At 33.9% G+C, this 19,683-nt stretch overlaps 1 protein-coding gene across 2 annotated transcripts in view; it reads right to left on the bottom strand.

Annotated features, from left to right (window-relative positions):
- The window catches only part of ADK (adenosine kinase), a 596,970-nt gene that overhangs the window by 181,816 nt on the left and 395,471 nt on the right, over window positions 1-19,683 (bottom strand). For both annotated transcript variants that reach the window (XM_037130487.2, XM_037130488.2), the window contains exon 7: window positions 11,372-11,542. In XM_037130487.2, the coding sequence (XP_036986382.1) occupies window positions 11,372-11,542 (171 nt within the window). The remainder of the gene's footprint in view (window positions 1-11,371; window positions 11,543-19,683) is intronic.

The following is a 19,683-nucleotide window of genomic DNA, read 5'->3' as shown; positions in this document are numbered from 1 at the left end:
TAACATCTGTCTGGAAATTTCTCTGGGGTTTAGTCTCAATTTCTATCTTGGGGAACTCAATAACACCAATGCTGGCACCAATTTCACTTCTAGGTATATATCCAAAAGTCCTGAAGTCAGGGACTCAAACCAGTATACTTGTATACTGGTGTTCATAGCAGCATTATTCACTAAAGCCAAAAGGCAGATAAACAAATGTGAAATTCTGATACATGCTATAACATGCATGAAGCTTGAAAACATTGTTTAAGTGAAATAAGCTAGGTACAAACAGACAGTTATTGTATGACAGTGCTTATACAAGGCATCTAAAATAGGGAAATTCATAGACATGATAAAATAGTGGTTATCAGAGACATGGTGGGGTGGGGAGATGGGGAATTACTGTTCAATGTGTACAGTGCTTCTGCTTGGGATGGTGAAAACTTTCTGCAAATAGACAATGGTGATGAAGGCACAACATCATGAGTGCAATTAACGCCAATGAATTGTACACCTAAGAATGGCAATTTTTATGTTGTATTTTTTACAATGAAAAAAGTAAATTATATAATTTAATAATTTGTTTTTAGCACAGTAATGCAGCAATGAGATTCCTGTGGACACTTCTATTTTGTTTCAGGATGTGGCCCATGAAATATTTTCCAATATTCTTTAGAGAACAATGTCCTTTACCTTAAGCAAATCAAAGAAATGAAACAGTGGGAATAAGAGATGGAACAAATCCAGCTTGAAAAACACTATACCTGAGACTGTAACACTAAAAATGAAAAAAGTATCTAAAATTAATATGCTAAGCATTACATTATTCCAGAATTAAGAATAAGAACTTTGGTGATTTATAATAAAATTGGTTACTGTTAACTGAATATTAGAATATGTGAGAAAAGAAATCTTTTTTTTTATTGTTTTTAATCTGTAAGAAAAAATCTGCATTGTGCCAAGATGGCAGAGGAGTAAGAAGAAGCTGTATAAACCTCTTCCTAATACCAAACTGGAATTAAAGCTAAATTCTAGAGACACCATCCTGAATAACCACTGAACCACTAGCTGTAGAGAAGCATTATAACTACAGACAGACAGACAGAAGGAAACACTTCACCACAACATGGCTGATAGGGAGTGTGGAGATGAGAGAAGGCTCACTGGGTTCCCACAAGTGGCAGCCGAAGTGTCAGTGGGATATTTCAGTGGCTGGGAGTTACCCCCTGAGAAGTGTGGGGTCTGAATCCCAAGCTAGGCTCCCCAGCCTACAGCACCAGAGCTGGGAAAGGGACCCAGGTAACATCAGGCTGTGAAAAGCAGTGGGATTTCTGTCCACCAGGGAGAGATGGCTGAGAAACAGAGCACCTACCAAAGGGCCAAGGCAAGAAATTCCATCTGTAGCCATTTTTCCTAGAATCTGGATATATCTTTTCAAGATACCTTGAAACAAATGAAAATAAGAACACAATCTAAAATCTGTGGGACACAGGAAAAGCAATCAGAAGAGGAAAATTCATAACAATATAGTCTTATACCAAAATAAATAAAAATAAATGAACAGGAAAAAGCTCAAGTAAATAATCTAATTTTACACGTAAAGGAACTTGAAAAAGAACAACAAACAAAGCCTAAAGTGAATAGCAGAAAGGAAATAAAAAAGATCAGAATGGAAATAAGTGAAATAGTCTTAAAAAATGATACAAAAGATTAATGGATCCAAGAGCTGGTTCTTTGAAAAGATAAACATAGACTAATGGGACTAATCGAAGACTAATAACCAGCCTAATCAAGAAAAAAAGAGAAAGGACCCAAATAAATAATATCAGAAATGAAAGAGGAGCAATAAAAACTGACACCGAAGAAATACAAAGGATTGTAAGAAAATATGAACAACATGCCAACAAACTGGACAATGCAGACGAAATGGGTAAATTCCTAGAAACATACAATCTCCCAAAAATAAATCAGGAAGAATCAAATAATGAGAATAGACAGGTTACACCTAGTGAAATCAAAGTAGTAATCAAAAAACTCCCAACAAACTGAAGCTCTGGACCAGATGGCTTCACAGGAGAATTTTCCTAAATATTTCAAGAAAAACTAACACCATTCCATCTCAAACCATCTCAAATAATTCAAGTGTAGAGAAGACTCTGAAGCTCAATTTATGAGGCCAGCATTATCCTAATTGCAACACTGGATAAAAACACTACAAAAAAATATTATAGGCCAACATCCCTGATGAACACAGATGCTAAAATCCTTAATGAAATAGTAGCAAAGTGAATACAGCAAAACATGAAAAAGATCAGACACCACGATCAAGAAGGGTTTATTGCAGGAAGCAAAGTTGGTACAACATTTGCAAATCAATAAATGTGATTCACCACATAAACAAAATGAAGGGTAAAAGCCACATGATTATATCAATAGAGGCAAAGAAACCATTTGATAACCTCCAGCACCCATTTATGATAAATATTCTCAGCAAAGTGGGATTAGAGGGAACAAACCTAAACATAATAAAAGTCATATATGAGAAATTAGCTGCAAACATCATACTCAATGGGCAAAAACTACAAGTAGTCCCCTCAGTGTGGCAACAAGACAGGATTTCCACTTTCACCTCTCTTATTCAACACAGTACTAAAAGTTCTATCCAAAGCAATCAGACAAGACGAAGAAATAAAAGGCATCAAATCTGGAGAGAAAGAAGTAAAACTATCTTTATTTACAGATGACATGACACTGTAGATGAGAATCTCAAAAAGCCCACCAAAAAAAAAACCAGAACTGATAAATGAATTCTGTGAAGTAGTCTGATACAATATTGATATCCAGAAATAAGCTGTATTTTATATGCCAATAAGAATGATCAGGAAGGGAAATTAAGAAAATAATTCCAATTATGTTTGCTTCAAAAAGAATAAAATATCTAGGAACAAAGCTAATCAAGGATGTAAAAAACCTCTACTTGGAAAATTAAAAGACACTGAAGATACAACTAAGTGGAAGTACATACTGTCTTCAGGAACGGGAAAAATTAACATAATAAAAAATACCCATGCTACCCAAAACAATGTATAGATTTAAGGCAATTCCTATCAAGATTCCAATAATGTATTTCACAGAATAGAACAAATACTTCGCAAATGTATATGAACCACAAAAGGCTCCAAATAACAATAGTAATCCAGAGGGGGGGGAGAAAAAATTGGAGAAATCAAGCTACCTAATATAAAACTATACTATACTGACATAGTAATCAAAGCAGCATAGTACCGGCATAAAAACAGACATATAGATCAATGGAACAGAATAGAGAGCCCAGAAATAAACCCATACCTTTACAGTCAATTAATGTTTGACATGAAAGTAGCACATACAGTGAGCTAAAGACAGTTTATTCAATAAATGGTGCTGGAATAATTAGGCAGATATGTACAGAAAAATGAAACTAGACCACCTTCTTATACCACACACAAGAATAAATTCAAAATGGATCAAAGACTTAAACATAAACCCCAAACCATAACAATCCTAGAAAAAAACATTAGTAGCAAAATCTCAGACACTGCTCATAGCAATATTTTTTGTTATATCTCTTCAAGTAAGGGAAACAAAAAACAAATGAAACTACATCAAAATAAAAAGTTTCTGCACAGCAAAGGAGAACATCAACAAAATCAAAAGAGAACGCACTGAATTGAAGAACATATTTGCCAATTCATCTGATAAGGTGTTTATGTCCAAAATTATAAAGATCTTGCAAAACTTAACACCAAAGAAACCATTCAATTAAAAGATGGGCAAAAGACCTGAATAGACACTTCTCCAAAAAGGACATACAGATGGCCAACAGACATATAAAAAGATGACCAACATCACGAATCATTACAGAAATGAAAATTAAAGCCACATTATCACCTCACATTGTCAGAACGGCTATCATTAATAAACCAACAAACAAGTGTTGGTGAGGATGTGCAAAGAAGGGAACCCTTTTGCACTGATGGTGGGAATACAGACTGGTGCAACCACTGGATAACAGTTTGGAGATACCTCAAAAAATTAAGAATGGATCTGCATTTTGACCCAGCAATCCCTCCTCTGGGTATGTATCTAAAAAAACCCCAAACACAAATTCAGAATAACATAAGCACCCCCATGCTCATTGAGTATTATTTACAATTGCCAAGATATGGAAGCAGCCCCAGTGTCTACCAGTAGATGAGTGGACAAAACAACTATGGGACATTTATGCAGTGGAATACTATTAGACTGTAAAAAAGAATATTTTACCCTTTGCCACAGCATGGATGGACCTGGAAAACATTATGCTAGGTGAAATAAGTCAGTCAGAGAAAGGTAAACACCATAGGATTTCACTTACATGTGGCAATAAGGAACGAACTATGCTAACAAGCAAAATAGAGACAGATTCATAGATAGTGAACAGGATGACAGCCACTGAGGAATGTTAGGGAGTTGTGGGGTCAAGCAAAAGGGAGAAAGCATTCATGGATATAGAGAACAGTGTGGTGACTGCAGGTGATAGGAGAGAGGGGTCCTAAAGGAAGAAATTAGAAAAATATCTAGTATTTCTATGCAAATTCCTCACTTTACATATGAGGAAACTGAAGAAACAGTAAGTGACTAATAAATCAGCAAATTAATTAAATTAAGAGTAAATGGCTAAACATGTATTAATATATAAAGATACATCATACTAATATTTAAAATAGGGCCAAGATTTTTTGTGTGTCTTTCTTATGGAACCAAGTAAATCCATAATTCACAGTTTATGAGTTCCAGTTTCAGTTTCTTTAGAGCGAAAACTTAAAGACGTCCATGCAGCACTCCATGAGTGTAGAGTTACAGCTTTTTTTCTGCCTTTAATTTTTTGTACTTTTTAATGCCCAATCTAATTCAAGGGCACCTTTTTAAAGCAATTTGTCTTTATTGAGTTTTGTTCCCAAGGTTAATTTACTATACTAATTCTCATTCTATGTGTACTCACATTTTATCAGATTATATAATGATGAAATAAATTATATAATGAAGACAGATAGTATCAAAAGGTTTCAGTACAAATAAATTGACTCCTGATAAACAATTTTGTAGGAAGAGAAGAAAGGCAGTACACCAGAGAATAATCTAATAGCAATGAGCTTTCCTTCATTCCCTTGCCCCCACTTGTTATGTTTTATCAAGCAAAGGGGGCTGCATGTTATCCAACTATCTTAAGCCAGTTAAGTGGAACTTGAGAGAGGAGTAAGTTCAATACTCCCTATAACACTAAGACCACCAACACTTTTAACAAAAACTGAGTACTTTCTATAAGTCAAGCTGAAACTTTACATGCATTAGAAAACCAGCCCACAGAATTGTTATACAGATTAAATAATGGTTTTTGTGGACACCTTTCGTAACTTTAAGAAGCTGGTACTTCATTTTAACACTGCTTCTTTAGAACTTTTTTATTTAAACTACTTACTATAAATTAATTTTCCTGTTTTAAAACCTTCATAAATGTGTCACACAGTATGTATACTTTAAAAATAGCTTTATGTGATATAACTGATATATAATAATCTACACAAATTATAAACATATAATTAGATAAGTTCTGACACATGTATGAAGTCATGAAACCACAACACACTCAAGACAAGAAACACTTCCTTTACTTCCAAGTATGTCATATTTTTATGGTATTAAAATTGTATTTTTAAATTTAAATTTCTGAGTGTTAGCTGCTAATACACAGAAATACAATTTTTTAAACGTTTATCTTGTATCCCACTACCTTGCTAAACCCACTTTTAGTTCTGAGGGTTTGTAAACTTTGTAGGATATTCTGCAAAGACTGTCATGGTGTTTACCAAACAGAAAAGTTTTACCTCTTTTCTAGTTTGGATGTTTTTCATGCCTTACCAGTACTATACAATGCTGAAGAGAAGTGAAAAAAAGTTGAACATCCTGCTTTTGTTCCTGATCTTAGAGGAAAGTATTCAGTCTTTCATTATTCAATATAATGTTAGCTGTACATTTTTGTACAAAAAACATTCAGGATGTTTTTTATAGGGTCGAAGAAGTTCCCTTCTACTCCTAGTATTCCAAGGGCTTTTATGATCAATAAATGTTGGATTCTGTCAGATGTTTTTTTTTCTGTGTGTGTGTGTATCTATTAAGGTGATCATGCTTTTTTCTTTCTTATTTTTACTAAGGTGAATTATATTGATTGGTTTTTAAATGTTCAACCCTACATTCTTGGTCATGTTGAATTATCCTTTTTTATATATATTGTTGGGTTTCTTTTCCTAAAACTATTTTAAGAATTTTGGCATCTATGTATATGAGAGATATTGCCCACCAGTGTTCTTTTAATTCTTTGGTTTTGGTTGTGTTTTTTCCTCTTTAGTTTTCTGGGATAGTTTGTATAGAACTGGTATTATTTTTTCCTTAAATGTGTGGTAGAATTCAACACTGAGGCAATCTGGTCCTTGAGTTTTCTTTGTGGGAATGGTTTTAACTAAAATTTCATTTTATTTAATAGATAACCTAAATAGCTCTACTTCTATTTCTTCTTGAGTGTACTTTGGGACTTTATGGTTTTCAAAGAATTTGTCCATTACATAAAGGTTATTGATAAATAAAAATAATATTTTAGGAGGGACTCCAGTAGTTTCCACTCCAGACTAATTTGCCCCTTTAGTATTCTGAGTACTCTGAAGCCCCATTATATGTGACACTATCCGCTCTGGCTAGTGGACCAAGAATAGTTACAGGATCGATGCCGCACTCTTTCAGAATTATTTCCTATAATCTTTCCGGGTGATTCTTTTCCCAATCTTCATTAGTTTCCTCACAAATATATGCTGATCAGCAATCAGCTGAAGTTTTGGGTGGGACTGTGGAAATCTTTTGTGTTCTCTGTCTATACAGCTCTTTGTTCTCTGGAACTCTGACTTACACACCTGACTGTCTAGTTGTTAGATTTCTTAAAACTTCTAGCTGCTGTCCTCAATTCAAAAGAGATAGCCAAGAAGGTTCCCCTCTATGTGCTCTGGCCTGGAAATTCTCTCCAAGCAGTCAGATTGGGTAATTACGGGGCTCACCTCATTTAGTTATTACCTTACAGAGATCATTACAAAGAGATATCTTGATGGACAAGGCATTTTAAAAAAAATATTGAAGTTATCAGAAAAGCTTTAAAACATCATTACTAGTGTATGATCCTCTGAAAAAAAGAACGTGGCCTCAGGTAGAAAATAAGAGCCAATTATATTTAGTTTTAGCTAAGTACTGACATTTTGAAAATTTATAGTAAGAACAGCAGATTTGATTTTTTTGGGGGGGCGGGAAGACTAAACTATCCAATGTGTATTTCCTGAGAAATATATTTTATACTGCACTTCATTTTAGAAGTAAAATTCTCCCTTTTTCCCCATGGAGAAATGAAGATAGTTCATCTTTACTAGAGTATTCAAGGAGAAGAACAATGAGAGATGAGATTAAAGAGATAAAGCTCACAATACTGTATTTACTTTTAATAATAAAACATGGTAACATTTTTATTTATTCTTATTAAATTTCATCACTCAACTGATACTTCCCAGTCTATTAAAAATTTTAAGTCTCCTCTGACATTCAGCCTATTTGATATTTGTTAGTGTTGCATTATTTGCATTCTCTGAATTTGTACTATCTGTAAATACAGCTTTATCTGAATCAATGATAGTTTACTTCAGCAAAGCCCAGGGCAAACACCAGCAGACTTTCTCAAACTGGTTCAACAGAATACCAAATATATCTAATTGGCCTTTAGCCAATATTTATTATTCTATAATCCATATTATGACAGATTATCTCAAATATACTATAGATCCACTGTTTATTGGTCTGCCATTACAGGTATTATATATCTATTGAAATAAATTCAAATGAATAGTATCATCCCCCAAAACTAAACATACATGATTTGTAACCATGTAATTATATGTAACCATATAATTTTACCACTTTTTCTTCTGGCTAGGAAAAATGATATCTAATATAATCTATGTTAAGTTCCGAACTTTAAAAAGTTAATCATATAAAAAGTTAATCATATAAAAAGATATAAACATATAAAAAGTTTATATCTAAAATATGTAGATATAAATTTGAAATGTGGATATGTAGCTACATATTATTTTTAAAATATGTATCTTAACAATGGTCAAGATGGTAAAATTATACATATAATTTTATTTGTATATAATATACAACTATATATAATATGTAATCTTACCAACTTAACCATTGTAAGTGTTCAATTCAGTGACCTAAATAAAGTTCATTTACAATGTTGTGCAATTATCCCCACTATCCATTTCCAGAACTTTCTGTCATCCCAAAAAGAAAGAAGCTTTGCACTCATCAGCAGTAACTCCCAATTCTCCCTTTTCCCCAGTGCCTGGTAACCATTGTTCTAGTGTCTGTCTGTATGAATTTCACTATTCTAGGTACTTCTTATAAGTAAACCTCTGTAAAAAAATCTAATAGTTGTTTACTGGAATATGGCTTATTTTACTTAACATAATATTTTTAAGGTTTGATTATATTGTATCATGTATCTTAGTTACATTCCTTTTTAAGGCTGAATAATACATTCCACTGTATGTACAATTGATACTTGAATAAATGGGAGTTAGGGCACCAACCCCACCCCCAAAGCAGTTGAAAATCTTCGTATAACTGTTGACTCTCCCAAAACTTAATTACTAACAGCCTACTATTGACCAGAAGCTTCACTGATAACATACAGTCAATTAACACATATTGTATATATGTTTCATATACTATATTCTTACAATAAAGGAAGCCAGAGAAAAATGCTATTAAGAAAGCCATAAAGATGACAAAATACATTTATAGTACTGTACATTTTTATTTTAAAAAATCCACATAAGAGGACCTGCACGGCTCAAACCCATGTTGTCCAAGAGTGAACTGTATATTCCAGGTTAAGTTCTGTTTATCTATTCATCTGTTGAGAAACAGCATTTGGTTTGTTTCTAATTTTTGGCTATGTGAATAATGCTGCTACAAACATTGGTGTACAAATATTTGAATCCCTGCTTTCGGGTCTTCGGGGAATATAAGTAGAAGTGTACTTGCTAGATCATATGGTAATAATTTCATGTTTAACTTTTTGAGGAACCACCAAATTGTTTTCCACAGCAGCTGCAGCATTTCAATTCCCACCATCAATGCACAAGGGTTCTAATTTCGCCACAACGTTGCCAACATTTGTTTTTTCCACATGTTTGACATTAGCCATCATACTGGGTGACGAATGGTATCTCATTTAGGTTTTCCTTTGTATATCTCTAATTATTAGTGACGGTGAGCATCTTTTCATATGCTTACTGGACATCTTTTCTAGAGAAATGTTTACTTAAGCTCTCTGACTATTTTTGAATTAGATTGATTGTTACTTTTGAGATATATATTCTGGATATTAATCCCTTATCAGATATGTCATTTATAAATATTTCCTTCCATTCCATGGGTTGTATTTTTCACTTGCTTGATAAGAGTCCTTTGATGTACAAAATATTTAATTTTGGTAAAATCCAATTACCTTTTCTGTTTTGCCTATGCATTTGGAGTCATTTTTTTAAGTGAAGACTATTTTGATATCATCGGCATTTTTTGCAAACTTAATCACTTTGTGGCCTCTATTCTATTCCCATATATCTCTGCCAAACATTTAACATTGTTTCCTGGTTTTAGAAATGTTTTTCATCTTTCTTTCACATATGTCTTACAAATGCAAGATCTCTTTACAGAGTTTTCTGTGTGCTGTGCAGTGTTTTTTAAAGTTCCTCCCATTTTAGTCCTAATTAAGGTCATTTGAGATTATAAAGTTAGAATGAATTTTTGATGGTATTCAATCCTCTCAAGTTATCTTTATATCCAAAGTTTGATTCTTTGGGATCATATTTATCTTCTTAAAAAGTTTTAAAGTTTGTCTTCTTAAAGTCTAGAGCATTTAATTAAGTATTGCCAGTCTGACCTCTGACTACAAAGAATCCTAAGCATCAATTTCTCCCCAAATTCTCAGACTACCATGTCAATGACCAATTCTTTCATGTTATTTAAAGGGATAGAGTAGCATTTTTCCTAGTTACTTCTTTACTCTTCAGAAAACAAAATTGTCAGTAAGAAAATCTAAAACATATATTTTAGTCAAATGAGACTTCTAGCAGATATCTAGGAGATCAAGGCTTTTACCAATATTTCTTGCCATTATGCTAGTTTGTGAATCATCGAGAATATAGCATCTTCTTTGACTTGTTAGTGCCTTGAGAGATATTCATACCATATTCTTACTAAAAGTCACCCAGGCTGACTTTATAAATTATTTCCAGGTTAAATTTTATGTTATTCTAGGTAAACTATACAGTTATCTGATTTAGATACAATATAATCAAACTATGTTAGAACCATAGAATTACAATCAGAATAGACTTCTGGGATAATTAATAGAACACCTTCACTTTATACATAAAGACCCCAAGACTAATGAAATTTAAGTGATATTGCCCAGGTCACATGAAGATACATATACCAAAGTTCTCTTTTTCTCCCTATTTCCTGGATTTTTAAAGTATACAGGCTAAACAGAAGTTATAAATATAATGAAGAAAAATGATTTTCTACTAATTAGAATTAAAGTATATTCTTGGTAAAAATAAAAGGTTGCAAAAGTTTAACAAATTCTATTTATTACCATCAAATATACAAATATTAGAAAAAATGACACTATTAATAGAGAAATTTAATACAAATTACAGTATTTACTCAGAACTTATTAAATTGAATAGATTCACATTTTGACGAGGTACTTCCTAAAACATTTATTTTGGACTAGATGTCTCTTCCCTTAGTCCATGAACATTTCTGAGGAAGATATTATTTCCTGGTCAGAAAACAAATCAGTTCATGTCAAGGGCTCAGGGTGCGGGGAAAGGTGCACTAAAAGGGGTGATGAGGAAAGCAGTGTCTCTCGTGGCTGTGGTCGTGGCCATATGTGGCTTATGCATTTACAAAAGCTCATAGGGATGTACCATAAAAAGAGGTGATTTTCTGTGTGAAAATTATAAAACTCAATGACCTAACTCTTCAAAAAAACAATTTTTTATTATGTAAGAAATGACTATATACTGAAGGACATACTGGAAAAATGAATTAGAGTGGTCCAAACTTAGGCAGTTTTGTTGCATAATTCTCAAATATGTTTATGCAAATATTTCATTGTTTAAATGTATTTTTAAACTTATACCCCCACCAGAAAACAAAAAAACCCAGGTTCTTAAAAAAAAGAGTAACTCACGGTCTCATTTCCAAAAAGTATGTCAACATAGGGCATAACTTTCATCAATGGTTCCTTGTAGAACTGACTAATAAATGGTGCGGACAGGTTCAAAGAGAAAATTCTGTTGTTCTCGGCAGCACTGCGAGCCACTTTTAACACCGACTCAGGTGAAACAGTAAGAAAAAAGCCCTGGATAAAGATAAGAAGAAAAGTTAAAAAAGCAATTTCCCCAGAGTCACTCTTAGTAAAAACAGAAGAAATCAAGACAAAACACAAAAGCCTGTGTAATGCACATTTTAAAACATAGTTATAAAACTATGTTTTATAGTTTTTATTTTCTGTCTATGCAAGGCAGAAAATATCAGCATCTGAGTGAGAGAAAAGTTTATCACATGAGTACTACATACTCGATATGTGCCATTATGTTGGAGTATAACTCATTACTTATTTCATATTAAATTATATATACTCAATGCTAAAGAATTCTGCAAGTCTACATAAGAAAAAATACTTGAAAGGTTTCATTCAAGATAATAGTTACATTTAAATTAGAAAAAAGCTGATTATGAAGGCAGATTGTATTCTCTTAGATATTTTGAAACACTCTGTATTCTTGTTACATGCTATTAATTAAAAAAATTAAATTAATTAAAAAATAAAATTAATTTACCAAGATTAGTTTGTTACCTTATGAAACATCTAGAGATCCGAGATGGTGAAGGAGAAGGTGGAAGCTACACCAACCTCCTCCCAGGACCAAAATAAAATTACAACGAAATTAAAGAAAAATCATCTTAAATAACCAACTGAACACTAGCTGGAGAGAAGCCTTATAACCAAGGGCTTAAGGAAGAAACCACTTCACTGCAATGAGATGGATAGGGAGTGGGAAGGCGAGAGAGGGCTGGCTAGGCTCCCATGAGTGGCAGCTGAAGTGCCAGAGTGATGTTTCAGTGGCGGGGCCCCCCTCCGAGAAGTATGGGGTCTAAATGCCAAACTGGACTTCTCAGCCTAGAGCACAAGAATTGGGAAAGGAATTCCAAAAACATCTGGCTGTGAAAAGCAGCAGGATTTTTATCTGCCCGGGAGAGATGACTGGACACACAGAGAGCCTACCAAAAGGCCAACACACAAAATTTCATTAACCTGGGCTATGGCAGAGGGAGGGCAGAGTGGACTAGAGTCACATGAGGACAGTGTGGTTCTGGGGAGAGAGCTGAAGGATTAGCTGCCAAGATCCCTGTGCTGAGTTATTCCTGATACTACAGAAGCCATTTTTCGTGGGCAAAGCCCTCTCCTCCAAAAAGCAACAGCCCAAGGGAAAGCAATAGCTCCAGCTGAATGAATTTATCTCACCCCATCCTGTGGAACTTAAGCAAGGCTGCTAAGTACAGCTAAAGGCTATTTCAGTGATTGAGCCCAACAGCAAAGGCAGATCTCTGGGAGCTTTGGGACTTTAGCTGATGCTCCACTGGGCCCAGTGCTGGTAAGAGCCGGATGTGGTGCACAGCCCGGTTCTTTCTGCACACACCTGGGCCCAGCAGAGGGAGCCACAAGCTGTGGATTGCTGATAGCTCCAAACAGGTTGTACAGGTCCAGTCACAGGCAGAGTCTGACAAAGGCCTACACTGGAGTCTTGGCAGATCTACATAATATATAAAAAAAATACAAAGAAGCAGCCAAAATAGCTGAAACAAGCCCCCCCAAAATGAACACTATAACTCTCCAGAAGAATGACTAAATGAAATGAAGGCAAGCAATTTATCTGATAGAGTTTAGAGTAATGATTATAAGAATAATCAACAGCATTGAAAAAGACATAGAAACCATAAAAAAGGACCAGTCAGAAATAAAGAATTTTATATCTGCAATAAATAATACATTGGAAGGAACAAACAGTAGGTTGGATAAAGCAGAGGATCGAACCAGCTTTTTGGAAGACAAGGTAGAAAAAAGCAACCAAGCAGAGCAGCAAAAAGAAAAAAGATTGAAAAGAAAATGAGGAGAACTTAAGAAATGTTTGGGACAACAAAAGCATAACAACAACCACATCATGGAAATACCAAAAGGAGAACCATTATTTAAAGAAATAATGACTGAAAACATCCCTAATTTGGTGAAGGAAAAAAACACAAAAGTCCAAAGTGAAGAAAGTCACAAACAAGATGGACCCAAAGAGGCCCACACCAAGACACATCATAATTAAAATGGGAAAGCTTAAACACAAGAGAATCCTAAAAACCACAAGAAAAAAAGCAGTTTGCCACAATGGAGCTCCAATTAAACTGTCATCTGATTTCTCAAAATAAACATTTCAGACCAGAGGTAAATGTCATGAAATATTCAAGGTGATGAAATGCAAGGACCTACAACCAAGGAACTTTACCCATCAAGGCTATCTTTGCAAATTGAAGAAGAAATTAAAAACTTCCCAGACAATAAAAAGCTACAGGAGTTTGTTAACACCAAACCAGTACAGCAACAGATGTTAAAAAGCTTGTTCTAAAAAGAAGAAAAAGAAAAACTGAGAAAAATAGTGAAAAATAAAATGGAAATAAATACATATTCATCAATAATCACCTCAAATGTAAAAGGCTTAAATGCTCCCATGAAAAGACACAGGGTAGCTCAATAGATAAGAAGAAAAGACCTATATATATGCTTTTTATATATATATATATATATATATATATGCTGTCTCCAAAAGACCCAACTGAGATCATAAGATAAACACAGACTAAAAGTGAAGGGATGGAAAAAGATACTTCATGCAAATGGAAAGAAAAAAAAGCTGGACAGCAGCACTTATATCTGACAAAATAGATGCTAAAACTAAGACTACATAGAAAGGGGCACAGAACGACACTACCTTATGATAAAGGGAACAATCCAACAAGTGAATATAACCCTAGTAAACGTTTATGTACCCAACAAAGGAGCACCTAAATATGTAAAGCAAATTTTGAAGGACATAAAGGGACAAACTGATTGAAATATAGTCACTGCAGGGGACTTTAACACCCTATTGACTTCAGTGGGTGGATTCTCCAGATAGGAAATAAAAAAGGAGACAGAGGCGTTAGGCAATACACGAGGTCAAATGCATGTAATTAATATCTTCAGAGCCTTTCACCCCAAAAAGCAGAATTGACAATCTTTTTAAGTGTGTATGGAACAGTTTCTACGATGGACATGTTAGGACATAAAACAAATCTCAATAATTTAAGAAGACTGAAATCATATCAAGCATCCTCTTTGACTACAATGCTATGACATTAAAAATCAATCACAAGAAGAACGCTAAAAAACACACACAGAGATTGAAGCTAAATAACATATTAAACAATGAATGACTTAACAATAGGTCAAGGAGGAAAAAGCACAACAAATGAAATAAGAACACAACAATCCAAATCTTTGGGACAAAAGAAAAGCAGTCAAAGAGCAATTCATAGCAATTATAGGCCTTTCACAAAAAAACAAACAAACAAACAAGAAAAAGCTTTAAAAAATCTAACTTTTCACTAAAAGGAACTTGAAAATGAACAACAAAGGCCAAAGTGAGTAGCAGAAAGGAAATAATAAAGATCTAATCAGAAATAAATGAAATAGAGTCCTAAAAAACAATGTAAAAGATCAATGAATCCAAGAGCTGGTTCTTAGAAAAGATAAACAAGATTCATAAATCTTCACCCACACTAAGGAAAAGGTAGAAAGGACCCAAATGAATAATATCACAAATAAAAGAGGAGAAATAACAACAGGCACCAAAGAAATACAAAAAATTATAAGAAAATATTATGAGCAACTACATGCCAACAAATCGGACAACATGTATGATGTGGACAAATTCCTAGAAACATACAATCTTCCAAAAGTAAATCAGGAAGAATCAGAGAATCTGAATAGACAAATTATACCTAGTGAAACTGAAAGAGTAATAAAAAAATTCCCAACAAACTAAACTACTGGACAAGATGGCTTCACGGGTGAATTTTATCAAACATTCTGAGAAACACAAACACCTCTCCTTCTCAAAGTATTTGAAAAAATTCAGGAGAGGAGACTCTCGAGCTCATTTTACAAGGCCAGCATTATTCTAATTCCAACGCTGGATAAAGACACTACAAAAAAAGAATATTGCCAGCCAATATCCCTGATGAACAAAGATGCTAAAATCCTTAACAAAATACTAGCAAAGCAAATATAACAATACTTCAAAAACATCAAACACCATGACCAAGTGGGATTTATTCTAGGAATGCAAGGTTGGTACATTTGCAAATCAATAAATGTGATTCATCACAAAAAACAAAATGAAGTATAAAAAGTACACGATCATATCAATAGATGCAGAAAAATAATTTAGTAAAATCCAGCACCCATTTATGATAAATACTCTCAGCAAAGTAGGAATAGAGGGAATATACATAAACACAATAAAGGCCATGTATGACAAACCCATGGCCAGCATCATATTCAACAGGCAAAAACTATAAACAGTTCCCTTAAGTGTGGGAATAAGACAGGGATATCTACTTTCACCTCTCTTATTCAACATAGTACTAGAAGTCCTAGCCACAGCAATTGGACAAGAAGAAGAAATGAAAGGCATCCAAATTATAAAGGAAGAAGTAAAACTGACTTTATTTGCAGATGAAATGATACTGTACCGAGAACCCTAAAGATTCCACCCAAAAACTTCTACAACTGATAAATGAATTCAGCGAAGTAATAAGATACAAAGTTAACACCCAGAAATCAGTCGCATTTCTATATGCCAATAATGAACTACAAGAAAGGGAAATTCAGAAAATCCATTTACATTTGCTTCAAAAAGAATGAATTACCCAGGAATAAATCTAACCAAGGAGTAGAGGTTAAAGACCTATACTTGGAAAATTATAAGACACTGAAGATAGAAACTAAAGATAGAAATAAGTGGAAGCACGTACTGTGTCCAGGGATAGGAAAAATTAAAATCATTAAAAATATCCATTCTACCCAAAGCAATGCATAGATTCAGGGAAATTCCTATTAGGTTTCCAATTATGTATTTCACAGAACTAGAACCAACATTTCACAAATTTATATGGAATCACAAAAGGCCCCACATAGGAACAGCAAATCTGAGAAAGAGGAACAAAGTTGGAGGAATCATGCTACCTATATCAAACTGTACTCCAAGGCCACAGTAATCAAAACAGCATGGTAACAGCATAAAAACAGACATATAGCTCAATGGAACAGAATAGAGAGCCTAGATAAAACCCCACAACTTTATAATCAATTAATGTTTAACAGAGGGAGCAAGCATATACAATGGGCTGACGACAGTTTATTCAGTTAATGGTGTTGGGAACATTGGACAGATAGGTGCAAAAAAATGAAACTAGACCACTCTCTCATGCCACACACAAGAATAAATTCAAAATGGATTAAAGACTTAAATGTTAGACCTTTAACAAAAAAATATAGAAGAAAACAAAGCCATGGAATCTTGAACATTGCTTATAGCAATATTTTATCTGATAAATCCCCTCAGGCAGGGGACACACACACACAGAAAAAACAAACTGGACTATATCGAATGCTTATAAAATATCTGAACTGAATTTTTAAGATCTGAAGATCTGAACTGGAAATTTCGAATAATGAGAAAGTAATTCAGGAATGAAATATTAAAATATTTTAAATAAAATTTTATGTCAGGGAAGCTATATTTTAAAATACTATTTATTTATATCTAAAACATTAATAAAAGTCTTTAAATATATATCTATATTTTTAGATAAAAGAAAGTATAAGCAAAACCATGGATGTTTGTATAGGAAAACTGCTTTGAATTGGTTTGAATGGAGGAATTCATAAAGAGCAATAGACAAAAAGTTGGATAGGCCAGCTGGTTAACCACACAAAGGGCTTTGAGTAGGTTAGGGGTGCATGATGGGTAATAAAGTTTTCCTTGAAAGAAAGAAGTAACAGCTTGTGAGAAAATTTATAGGAATGTTAATCTGGACAGCAACAATTTAGCAACAGTCAGCAAAAGTCTACATTTGGCTCTGTAGAAGGAAATTATATTGTGGAAGACAAAAGAGAACAGAGTCAGAAGACAACTGAGATTTTGAATCAGGTTCTACCATTAATAGAAATACAACAGTCCAGAACAAGACCTGGCTTCGATGGAAATAAAGTGTTTAATTGTGTTGATACTATATTTGAGGTGTTAAGTGATCCCCAATATATATCAGAATGTTGGCTTCAGGAGACAGCGTGGAATAAGGAGATGGTAAAAGAGGGGTTATATTGTAATTACCGAGGGAAATAGAGGAAAAGAACAGGGCAAAGAACAGAATGGAGAAGAACAAAAATCAGGGGATAGAGGCAAGGGGAAAAAGGAAAGGAGAGAACATAAGGAAGGCAGATGAGGATAGAAGTGACTAAAGAAAAACTGAACACAGGAAATTTCAAGACGATGCTTAAAGCTACCCAATGCTATTAATGGATAGAGAAAGAAAGAACTAGCAAAAGCCACAGGATTTGATGATTAGGAGGAAGTACTTGTAGTGTGAAGGTAAAAAGAGACAGTTGTTAAAGAAGTAAGAAAGTAAGGGTAAGGATTATAAATTATTTTGGGAGATTTATCAGTGAATATAATAAAATCATCTGAGATTTACTGAGAAATTCTTGTGTTCCAGGTACTATACTAAAAGCTTTATGTATATTAACTTAGTTATTATATTTTTCCTTACTTCAAACCTATGAGGTGGATACTGTTATTATTCTTATTTTATGAATAAAAAAGGCAAAATAGGAAAGTTAAGAAATGTCCCTCAGGTCACAGTTTGTTTGTGATGGAGTTAGGTTGGATTCAAATAGCTCCAGAGAGAACGCTCCTGCTTTGAGTGACAATAGAGAAGAAAAGAACAGAAAGATGGTTGTAGTTGAGGAAGAGAAGTGAAAGTGTTATTAAAAGAGAAACAACACAGAAAGTTAGAGCATGCTGCCTTTTCAACGAAAAGGATCTAGTGAAGAAACAGAAGAATGAAGGAGAGGGAGGCGAATAATTAGAGCAAGGAACCGGAGGAAGTGAGGGCAGTGGGAACCATGAGGGGAGAAGAGCAGCTTATAAATGGAAGAGTAACTTTGAAAATTTACGGGAAACTTCCTTTAAAAGTTACCAATAAAGCTATTGAAATACTCACTTATTACGAAGGGACTAACAATTTCCATGATGCCAACTTAAGTTTTAAATGAAAAATATATTTTCTATTACTTTCAATTTTTAAAAAGATTTTATTTATTTATTTTAGAGAGATGGGAAGGGTGGGAGAAAGAGGGAGAGAAACATTGGTCAGTTGCTTCTCTTACACGCTCAAACTGGCACTGAAGCCACAGCCCAGGACCTGACCTGGAATTGAACCGGTGACCTTTTGGTTGACAGGACAACACTCAACCAACTGAGCCACACTGGTCAGGGCTGTTACTTTCCGTTCTAAAATCGAATACTGAAAAGTTGATTTTGTGGCAGGAGTCATGTGTACTGGGATTTATCTTTGAAGGGTGTATTGCCCCTATAAATTCTGAGATATTAATAGATAATTTTATACTATAGTGATCTTTTATTATTTTAAGGTATTGGTAATAAAATTCTAATGACATTTTTCCTATCACAAAACATATTTTATCATCTAAAAATTCCAATTTATTAATTCTTACCAATATTCAATTGTTCTAAAAGGTAACAAGTCTACATCTTAGGTAACATTTTTAAAGTGTTTACATCTTACCTTTTTAACCAAGTACCACACCATTTGCAAACTATAAGCACCCAAGCTGCTTCCTTTGCTATTTCTGTCGCTTGGAGAATTAAAACGAACAGTTTATATAGCATCTTGTCTCCATAGTAATATGTATGTACTTGCTTTTCAGTCTTTCATTTAATGAGGAGAGTTTAAAGCCCCCCAACCTCCATTTCTCCCCAAACTGTTCCAGCATGAAATAAAAACCTCCCAGAGCTAGCATTCTGCCAGCTGTGGATTAACCACAGACAGCCATAGAATGGTCTACATAAATAGTAACCTGGTCAAATAATTAGGCTTCTCACCAACTTCAGACTGAAAATTTGATCTGTGCTAAAATACATCTGATTGTAATTTATGGTACGGAACAGTATGCCCCTGGAGTCTAAACTTGGCCTCATTCCAAATGTGTGCATGTTGTATGTGTGTTTTACTTTAAAATGCAACACAAGAGTATTGTGATGTGGATAGCATAACTTCTACTTTGTAAATTTTATAAAGAATATACAAAAAACTATAAGCTTTTAA

This window comes from Artibeus jamaicensis, unplaced genomic scaffold (assembly GCF_021234435.1).
Source record: "Artibeus jamaicensis isolate MK-2021 breed Jamaican fruit bat unplaced genomic scaffold, CSHL_Jam_final contig_332, whole genome shotgun sequence".
Lineage (NCBI taxonomy): Eukaryota > Metazoa > Chordata > Mammalia > Chiroptera > Phyllostomidae > Artibeus > Artibeus jamaicensis.
The sequence above is the reverse complement of the archived record's forward strand: the minus strand, read 5'-3'. Positions and strand labels throughout refer to the sequence as shown.